The 11,139-nt window shown below is 44.7% G+C and overlaps 1 protein-coding gene across 3 annotated transcripts in view; it reads right to left on the bottom strand.

Annotated features, from left to right (window-relative positions):
- Positions 1-11,139, bottom strand: part of LOC116702991 (serine protease 33) — a 15,271-nt gene that overhangs the window by 1,083 nt on the left and 3,049 nt on the right. For 2 of the 3 annotated variants that reach the window (XM_032537561.1, XM_032537560.1), the window contains 3 exons: positions 10,964-11,129; positions 10,052-10,323; positions 7,951-8,090 (listed from right to left, as the gene is read on the bottom strand). In XM_032537561.1, the coding sequence (XP_032393452.1) occupies positions 7,951-8,090; positions 10,052-10,323; positions 10,964-11,129 (578 nt within the window). The remainder of the gene's footprint in view (positions 1-7,950; positions 8,091-10,051; positions 10,324-10,963; positions 11,130-11,139) is intronic. The other variant, XM_032537562.1, reaches the window with a different exon arrangement.

Genomic DNA, 11,139 nt, shown 5'->3' with positions numbered 1-11,139 from the left:
TGACCGGGGCCCCCATTATTTACACCCGATCAATCACAACCCGATCCACTGTATTAACTCTCCCACCAGTTTCCCAGCCCTTTCAGTCAACTATCAATCCTGGTTTCTCAGTTCCTAGCTTCCCACCCCAACATGCAGCTTTTTCTGAATGGCAAGTCGCAAAGTTTGCTACGGACGTGTTGGAGTTGAGACGATCCACAAAGTGATGTGCCTGCGGGGGTGCTATCCCGCGGCCGGACGTCTACTCAGAGTTGGCACCTTCGCGCCCTTGACGAGTTGGCAGTTGAAGTTATGACCCTGCGATCCGAGCTGTACGCTCCGCTGGTGTGAGGAAGGAAGTACGCGGCGATCGTACTGTCAAACAGACGCTGACACTCTGTGAAGTTGTTGTCTCCTAAAGAAATACGCGTACTTCTGGAGAAGAGAGGAAAAGGGAGTCTCTTTAGTGACAAACCAACATGAAGTCTCTTTTATATAGACCTTAGTGGTCCCTAATACTGTATCTGGTCGTGTATGGATTTTATGATGTAAAGAGACTGCAGATACAGTATTAGGGGAACCTAAGGTTATATAAAAGAAAGACTTCAGATACCGGATTAGGGACCACTAAAGGGCTATATAAAAAGACACTTTAGAGCAGGAGTAGGGACACTAGGTATAAGAAAGAGACTTCAGATCCAGTATTACGGGGCCCACTAAGACTATATAAAGAGGACTTTCAGATACAGGATTCGGGAACCACTAAGGTCTTTATAAAAAGTGACGTCAGATATCGGTATTAGGGGACCACTAGGTCTATATAAAGAGACTTCAGATACAGTATTAGGGACCTAAGGTCTATAATAAGAGACTTCAGATACAGTATTAGGGACCACCCTAAGGTCTATTAAAGAGATTCAGATACAGTATTCGGGACAAACAAGGTCATATAAAGAGACTTCGATACGTATTAGGGGACCCACTAAGGTTATATTAAAGATGCCTCAGATTACAGTATTAGGGACCACTAAGGTCGATATAAAGAGAGTCAGATACAGTATTAGGGACCACTAATGGGTCTATATTAAAGAAGAATTAAGATACAGTATTAGGGACCACTAAGGTCTATATAAGAGACTTCAGATAAGGATTGTGGACCACTAAGTCTATATAAAGAGACTGCGATACAGTATTTATCTCTGGGCCAAGGGGGGTAGACCACTAAGGGTCTCTATAAAGAGACTTCCCCGATACAGTATAGGGACCACTAAGGTTAGATAATAGAGATCAGAACAGTATTAGGGACACTAAGTCTTATAAAGAGACTTCAGATAAAGGATTAGGAGACCACTAAGGTCTTATACCGAAGACTTCAGAACGGAGAGGGGACCACTAAGGCTATATAAAGCATCCAAAGCGCACCAGGTTATGGCTAAAGCCCTGAATGGTCCTGGACCCTCGGGTGCTGCCAGCCTCGACCCTGAGGGAGAACGTGTTGACTCACCGCTGCCGAGGGCGTCTGCAGCCTGAGGTCCAGCAGACGTCCAGTAGCCTGCAAGGGACGTCACTGGAACAGATCCATCCAAAGCGAGTTTTTAAGAAACATTTATAAATCAAACTAAAAAATCCTTGCACGTGTAGCATGCTCCCTGAGTGTAAAGACTGTGGTCACACGAGTACCATGAGTGAGAGACATGCATGGAAACATGCGTACCATGAGGACATGCGTGAGGACATGCGACTTTCCTGTAGGTAGGTAGTGGCTGTGCTGAGCCGAACTCTCCGGGCGCCGTGGCTTCTAGTAAAGCGGACATGGAGCACGAAGACCTGATCTCTAAAACCACAATCAGCAACTTAAGTGTTTGGACAGGGACTCGGATCAGCAACATCTGAGACACACAGACCGAGGAAACCAGCGGGCGACACTAATAAACTACAAACAGGACAACGTGTCATATCAACGTTTTATTGATTTTGATCGGAGGGCCAGATTTGATCGGAGAGTCAGGGCCAGATATAGAACGGTCTTTGCTTTTCCAAAAAAATTAAACCTGGGATCTGCGGCCAAGAACAAGGGTTCCACCAGCACCAACGTAACGCTGCCGTATAGAGATCAGAACCGGTTACAAAAATCAAGGTGCTGGGGCGGGGAAGCGGGGTTATCATGATTTTTTTTTGAAAAACCCCGAGTAGTGTTAACCCTAGAGAGCTGTTAGTGTTAGCTTTGGACACTGGATGGGGAACCAGAACCCCGTGGTCTGGGGAGGAAAACCAGAACCACGTGGTCTGGGGAGGACACCAACGGTCTGCGGCTCTCAGGCAGGGGAAGATCCAGCGGTTCGTAGAGAATGGAGAGTCGAAACCGCACCAACTGTCACAGACCCAGAAACAGAACCAGCACCCTGTAGCCTTGGTGGAAAAGGACATAAGAGACTAAATTGGATAAGATCTTCTCCAGCTGATGGTTACATCAGCAAACAGGTGTACCATGTGGACCTAAATCGGTCTCGTAAAACCTGAGACTGTAGCAGCGGATGGTTGGGTATGATGAGGTTTTATTAAATCTAGGAAGACAGGCTTCTGTCCTTCTGGCTCTGGAGGGGAAAACGGGCTTGAAACTCCAGCGTTACCGCGGCTTTTTGTGTACGTGTGTGTGTGTTAGGGTGTCTGGACTGGAGGCCCAAAATTGAATGAGATTATTTTGGACATATGCAGATAATCTGAGATATAACTTCTATAATTATGAGTATAAGGAGGACATATTGAGAAATGAGAAATAATGAGACATAATGAGATATAATGAGACATAGAGTAGAGGAATAGAGATAGAGACATAATGAGATATAATGAGAAATATTGAGATATAATGAGAATAAATGCGTATAATGCGTCATGAGATATGAGACATGAAATTGGAGACAGATGAGGATAATGAGACATATTGAGGTATGAGACATATTTGAGATATAATGAGACAAACTGAGACAGATGGGAAGGAATATAATGTGGACATACTGAGACATAATGAGATATAATGAGAATGTTGATGATATGAGACATATTGAGTATTATGAGACATACTTGAGATATGAGATATAATGAGACTAATGAGGATGAGTAGATGAGACTTATAATGAGACATAAATGAGACCTATGAGATATGAGACATATTGAGACATAATGAGACATCATGGATATGAGACATCTGAGAAATGGATATGAGGAATAATGGAGATGATAACTGAGATATAAGATACAAATGAGATATGAGGAAATATTGAGACATCATGGACAAATGAGACATGAGGACATATTGAGGACATAATGAGATATAATGAGGACATTGAGACATAATGAGATATAATGAGAGTATGAGGCAGATGAGACATAATGGATATAATGAGACATATTGAGCCATAATGAGATATAATGAGAAATAATGAGACATAAGGAGAACATTTGAGACATAATGAGATATAGTGAGCACTATATAAAACGAGTACCGGTTTGGCCAACGTGCGTGATTGGTTAGTACCGTGTTGTAGGGGATCCCGGCGGATCATCGGGCCCCCCCGGAGGTGACGGGTATATGAGGAGAACAATGGACGGACTCATCTCACTAGCACTAGCTTTGAGTGATTTGGTGTGTTTAGGGGGTAGTCATGGGGATATTGGATATTTAAATCGGCCATTATTAATGATGATACCGATCAGGAATGCCCTAATTATCGGCCTATATATCGTCAGCTCTAGGGAGAATATAAACAAATCAGATATCGGTATGCAGGTGAGTCTGTTAATTGAATTAATGATTTATTTTACATGTCTATGAACTGCTGGGTGAGAGGCGAGGATCCGTCCAACACGTCGATGTTCCAGAGACCTTATCTTTAGTTGAAAGTCGGAGGACCTGAGCCAGAAGCATTAATTAAAACAATGAACCCTGATACTTTACAATAAACTTCACATGGGGGTAGTATGTGATTAGTATCAGATGGGGTTGTTTGGATGGTCTCCTGCTCTGTTCTGTCCAGCAGCTGAGTCAGTTCAATGCACAGTCTTTCTGAATTCATAAGTTTATAAAGCGGGGGGGGGGGGGGAGGCAAGTAAGTGGTGGAGTGGTGTGTGTGTGTAAGTTCGGCCTGTTTGTGTAATGTGTAATAACAACGGGGGTAGTAAACGGTAATTTCCGGTAATGGATCAATAAATAAAGAGTATAAAAATAGAAAATAAGTAAATACATTGTGTCGCCTATTGAAACTCTTCAAAAGAGAAAAATGAAGTTAGGTTATGGCAAGGGGCATTTCTTTGTACCCTCAGCTTGAGTGAGGCAGAAGGACACCAGGGACACACAGTAGGGCCGAGCGCTGCTCTGAGGACAGAGACCCAAAGCAGGTGCCGAGTTTCTGAGGACAGAGACACACAGTAGGTGCCGAGTCGCTGTCCTCTGAGGAAAGAGACCACAAAGTAGGTGCCGAGTCGCGTCCTCTGAGGACAGGACACACAGCGGCTGCCGAGTCTTGAGGACAGAGACAAACAGTTCGGCAGCCGAGTCGCTGCCTCTGAGGACAGAGACCAACACAGTGGGCTGCCGAGTCGCTGTCATCTGGGACAGAGGGACTACCAGCAGGCTGCCGAGTCTTGAGGACAGAGACCACAGTAGGCAAGCCGAGTCGCTGTCCTCTGAGGGACAGAGACACAAACAAAACAAGTAGGCAGCCGAGTCGCTGTCTATGAGGACAGAGACATAACAGCAGGCTGCCGATGTCCTCTGAGGACAAGAGGACACACAGCAGGCAGCCGAGTCGCTGTCCTCTGAGGACAGAGACACACAGTAGGCAGCCCGAGTCGCTGTCCTCGAGGACAGAGACACAAGCGGAGCCGAGGTCTCTGAGGCCAGAGACACACAGCAGGCAGCCGAGTCGCGTCCTCTGAGGACAGAGACACACGAAGGCTGCCGAGTCTCTGAGGACGAGACAAACAGCAGGCAGCCGAGTCGCTGTCCTCGCAGAAAAGCGCCGACACGGAGTTTTATATTTGACTTATCCAACTGGGCCCATCCAGTTCTGAGGCCCCCTAAACAAAGTCCTGGCGCCGCTATTGCATGTACCCGGGTCGTGTAGCGTACCCGGTTAGGTATGTTGACCCGGGTTGGGGACTACCAGGCAGCCTCCGTCTCGCGGCAACGCTGCCTGTAGTCCGATGAAACAGAGCAGGCGACCGGGGAAACATGTAGTACCACGGCCGAGTTGTAGTCCATCAAATCTCTACCACGGAACTCAAAGCTTACTAAATTATATATTATTATAGAAATCAAGAACATCCGGAGAATATGTCGCAATTGTCCCCCCACGAGTATGATTTGTTTCTCGCTTCCTCAGGAGAGCCATCAGAAACCACCACATAAAATTACTCGTGTGCGGCGTTACGTCAATGGGAAAATGGGATAAATAACGTTAACTTTTATGGTTTTAAGGGTAATTAGTGTTTCTTTCAGTCTGTCCATTATTCTTTAATAGGAGCACAACTTGGGCTTGCTGCACCATGGAAACGTTCAGTGTTTTGAGAGGGGGAGAGGGGAAGAGGGGGGAAATGGAAAGACAGGGAGATGAAGAGAGAGACAGAGATGATGACGGAGGTGGGAAGGGGGGGTGAGCCCAGGGTGCCTTTGGGTGACGTGACTAGGGGGGGGGGACCATAATTTGATTTCCAAAAAGAGGAAGCCCCGCCTCGAAACGTAAACATGATTTAATCCTCAGTGGTACAAAAAATAGTTATGTGGTGCCATGTGTGGTGATTGCATGCGTGCGGGTGTGTGATGCGTGCGTGTGTGTGTGCATGCGTGTGTGTGGTGTGTGCAGCGTGGTGTGTGTGGGATGCGTGCGTGTGTAGATGCGTTTGTGTGTGTAGGGTGAGTGTGTGCATGCGTGTGGTACGTGTCTGTGCTTGTGTGTGTGGGGTGTGTTGTGTGTGAGATACGGTTGTGAGTGTGTGTGTTTAGGTGTGTGTTGTGCATGGTTGTGTGGTGTGCATGCGTGAGGGTGTAGATGCGTTGCTGTGTGTAGGTGTGAGTGGTGCATGTGTGTGTACGTGTCTGTGCGTGTGTGTGTGGGTGTGTGTAGTGTGTGGAGATACGTTTGTGCGTGTGTGTGCATGCGGTGTGTGTGTGTGGAATGAGTGTGTGTGTGTTGTGCATGCGTGCTGTGTAGATGCGTTTTGTGTGTGTAGGTGTGAGTGTGTGTGCATGCGTGTGTGCGTGTGTGTGTGCGTGTGTGTGTGTGTGTTGTGGCGTGTGTTGTAGAGACGTTTGTGCGTGTGTGTGGGTGTGGGTGTGTGCGTGTGGTGAGTGTGTGTGTGCATGCGTGTGTGCGTGTGTCCGTGTGTGTGCGTGTGTGGGTGCTATGCGTGTGTGCGTGTGTGTGTTGTGCGTGTGTGTGGCATGAGTGGTGAGTGTGTGGTGTGTGTGTGGTGTGGGTGTGAGTGTGTGTGTGTGTGTGTGTGTGTGAGTGTGTGTGTGTGTGTAATCGTGAGACGCTCCATAAGTTTCCATCTTGCCACGTGTTAAAATAAACCTCCTGAGAATAAATCGGTGAAGTGAGTCTCAATTCCAAGGCTTAAAGCGAGATTATTTTACAACACCTGGAGATGAGTCCACCTGACGTCTTGTGTTTTAGGGTCATTCAGACTGGGATATGAAATAAGTGATTGAGACATTTTCAATGCGATAACATTCATTTACACTGAATCCTCGCCCACAACATTCAACAAACAAACAAGTGTGTCTAGACAAAATGGGCTGCCGTCTCCATTCACAGGACCACTATGGACAGGGTTGTAAGTAGAAGTCATTCCAAGTGATAGCTAAATTTGGTAAAATAAAGAGTGTGGATGGAACAGGATCTCACTAGGACCAGGACGAGGAGAGAGGAGGATGGGGGAAGAAGGACAGCAGCAGAGGGAGACTGAGCGGAGGGAAAACACAAGAGCGCTCCGCGATGTGGTCTGGTGCTCCAGGAGTTTGTACTGGGACACCGGGCGTAGGGACTCGACGCCCGGGAAGTTGGGAGCTCGCACAGCCGATTCCAAAGCTCACCCTCCGATCTGGATACACTGAGATCCGCTTTAGTCACCAACGGGCCGCCGAGTCACCCATGGACAGGTAGACCAGGACAACTATAACACCTGCCACACTGGTACTATGACATTGACTACACGGAGGGACACTGTGGAGGTATAGAGATCAGATTAGAGAGATTAGATAGATGGATAGATAGATAGATAGATAGATAGAGATAGAGAGAGCGAGAGATAAGAAGATGAGATAGAAGAGAGAGAGAGAGACTGGAGATCAGAGAGAAGAGAGAGAGATAGATGATATGATAGATATTAAAAGATAGGAAGAAGATAGCAAGATAGATGGAGTAGATAGATAGAAAGAGAGATCATGAGAGATAGAGAGATAGATATTGGATAGATAGATAGATGGATGGATAGATAGATATCTGGATAGATAGATATTTATTGATCCCAATAAAATGAGAAATTATAGTGTTACAGCAGCAAAATCAGTCACACAGCACAGAATATAAATATAATGAAATACAAGGATACAATATAATATATATATATATATTTAACCCAGCAGTTTTAAGAGTGTATACATACATATAACATACATGAAATAACAATAGGATAAAATACAAGAACAAATATTTGAATATATACAAGTTGGAAATGCAAAAATGTGCAACTACCTCAACAGTACGACAGATATGTAAATAAACCACGTTACTGAATATTTCCCTGTTCCTACGTTTAGTTTCCCAGCAGCAGTCAGCGTGGAAACGGTCATAAACACGTGGAACACATCGGAACTACAGAGCTTTGTTTCCGTAGCTACGTGTACGTTAGACCTCGACTCCTGTGCAGCTGTAACGGGGTCTGTTATCAGAGTCGTGCAGACGGACTCACCTGGCAGGAGTCCTTCCCCCCCGCAGCCAGACCGGCACAGATCATGTTGCTTGTGATTGACCCGTAAGCGCTGTTACACTGCGCGTTGGACACCACGGGGACGCTGACCTCCTGCAGCCTCTGGGGGAACGGAAGAGGAGCTGAAGACCAAGAAAAGAGATATCAACAGTCTGGGTTAGCGTCTTCCTCTGAGCTCCAAAAACCAACGAGTCCTCCAAACCATAAGACCACATCGGCTGGTTGTCCTCCTTCCCATAAGGGTTCCCGTCCTCAAATCTAAACCTGCAAACCGAATGGTTGCAGGTTTTAAAGGGCCCACATTATGACAAAAAGGCGACAAAGAGGAGGCAAAAAGTCACAAAATAGGACAAAAAGGTGACAAATTGCGACAAAAAGGCGACAAAATGGAGACAAAAAGGCCTGAAAATACATTAGAAATATCTGAAAAAGTGACATAACATCAAAAAATCTGAAAAAGTGACAAATGAATTATCAAAAAAATCTTTTAAAATGACAAATAAAATATCAAAAAATCTTTTAAAATGACAAATAAAATATCAAAAAATCTGAAAAAAATGACAAATAAAATATCAAAAAAATCTTTTAAAATGACAAATAAAATATCAAAAAATCTGAAAAAATGACAAATAAAATATCAAAAAAATCTGAAAAAATGACAAATAAAATCTGAAAAAAATCTGAAAAAATGACAAATAAAATATCAAAAAAATCTGAAAAAATGACAAATAAAATATCAAAAAATCTGAAAAAATGACAAATAAAATATCAAAAAAATCTTTTAAAATGACAAATAAAATATCAAAAAATCTGAAAAAAATACAAGATATTTAAAAAATCTTAAAAAATTACAAATAAAATATCAAAAAAATCTGAACAAATGACAGATAAAACATTTAAAAAATCTGAAAAATTGGCAAACCATCACAAACGTTGGAAAAAAGGACAAAAACAATGTCAAATTGAATCCTAAGTCCTGGATCTTCACAACCCGGCCTACAGCCCCTTTTAAGAGAAAAACCAAGGACAGATTGTTGATGCATTGCTGACGTAAGTCCGCTGAATCAACCTAATTTGTTATGATTTATTGTTCAACTCTATTTACATCTGTGACCTTTCTTTACATATTTATTTGTTTAGACAAAACCATCCGTCCACCCTCCACCCTCCATTATAGACCTGTTCCCTGCATAGACCACAACAAAACCTCTGCTCACTGCGATGTGGGCTACATGATCCCTGAGACTGTGATAGAACTGTAATCCACTATTACACACACACACACACACGCACGCACACACACAGACACACAATACAATCAGATCCCATGTTTTTGTATTGTCCGACTCAGTCAACAGTCTAATTGCTGAAGGAACAAAAGACTCGCTAAACCTGTTCTTGTTTTAAATAACCCAGGTAACCCAGGTGACCCAGTGCAGGGTCACCTGGGTTACCTGGGTTACCTAGAGGGTAACCTAAAACTAAAGTTAATAAGTTAGTGTTACGTCGTGTTGAAAACGTCAAAGAAAGTGACAAACATTGAAAAAAAGCCTCAAAAGTGTTGAAAAAAGGGACAAAAACGTGAGAAAAAGTTAAAAACATCAACAAAAGTGTTGATTTTCAACACAAGGGTTCTTCCACCTGTGCAGGTTTCTCTTCCGTGCTTCTGGACTACGAACGGTCTGAATCCATCCGAGCATTCACCATTAATAAAACATTTAAAATCAACTTGACGGGGGGGGTGGGGGGGGGGCAGTAGCTCAGTCTGTAGTTATGGTTACACCGGAGGGGTCGCCGGTTCCAATCCCCATGCGGACCAAAGTACACGAGTGTGGTATTGGTGGAGCTGAGATGCCACGGCATCCTGCATGGGCCGTTGCCAGGTGCTCTTGAGCAAGGGCACGGATACCCCCCCCCCCCCCCCCCCCCCCCCCCCACACACACACACACACACTCACACACACACACACACACACACTCTGACATCTCTCCAGTAGTGCATGAATAGGTGTGTGTGTATTTCCGGCCTGTGTGTAGTGATAAACAGCTTAAATTAAATTAAATTAATTTAAAACCAACTCACCGCCGCTACTGGAGATGGTTCCCCATCCGGTGACCCAGCAGGTGGTCCCGGCCGGGTACGTGCCGTCGGCCGGCGCCAGACACACCGGACGGATGTAGTTGGTGAAGGTGACGGGGTAGGACAGGAGCAACAAGGCGATGTCGTTGTCCATTGTGTCGGAGTTGTAGTTTGGGTTTAGGATGAGCCGGGACAGCGACCGGGACACCTCGTTGGGGTTTAGGGATTGTTGGTTGGCTCGTCCGAGATAAACGGTAAAACCTGACGGGACGCCTCTGAGAAACACAGAGGACAACATGAACATATAAAGAGGTGGAGAAAGCAGAGTTATTATCTATATAATCATGGGTGTGTGTGTGTGTGTGTGTGTGTGTTCGTGTGTATGTGTGTGTGTGTGTGTGTGTGTGTGTGTTGTTTGTGTGTAGATATGTGTGTGGGGTGTGTGTGTGTGTGTGTGTGTTATGTATATAGTGTTGTATATATATAATATTATATATTAATATTAATTAGTATATATATATATATATATGAATGTTGTGTGTGTGTGTGTGTGTGTGTGTGGTTGTGGTATATATGTGTGTGTGGTGTGTGTAGATATGTGTGTGTGTGTTGTTTGTGTGTGTGTTATATATGTTTGTGGGTATATGTGTGTGTGTGTTGTGTGTGTGTGTGTGTGTGGATGTGTGTGTATGTACTGTGTATACTTGTGTATATATGTGTGTGTATATGTATGTGTGTGTGTGTATATGTGTGTGTATATATATGTATGTGTGTGTGTGCATATATATGTGTGTCTATACATACATGTATACATGTATACACGTGTGTGTGTGTGTGTGTGTGTGTGTGTGTGTGTGTGTGTGTGTACATGTATTTGTGTATGTATACTGGTCCTGGATCAGGACCAGAGCTCACCTGGGGAAGCAGTGAGCAGCAGTCAGGACCCACTGGCTGTTGATCAGGGAGCCTCCGCAGAAGTGTCCGTTGCTGCTGTGTAGACTGGCCTGCCAGGGCCAGGCCCCTGGGGGGGCGTCTACGCCTCCTACGATCCTGTTGTTGAGCGGTGCAAGGCCACAAACAACTGCAGGGAG

The sequence above is a fragment of the Etheostoma spectabile genome, chromosome 15, assembly GCF_008692095.1.
Source record: "Etheostoma spectabile isolate EspeVRDwgs_2016 chromosome 15, UIUC_Espe_1.0, whole genome shotgun sequence".
Lineage (NCBI taxonomy): Eukaryota > Metazoa > Chordata > Actinopteri > Perciformes > Percidae > Etheostoma > Etheostoma spectabile.
This window is presented reverse-complemented; position numbering and strand designations above follow the sequence as displayed.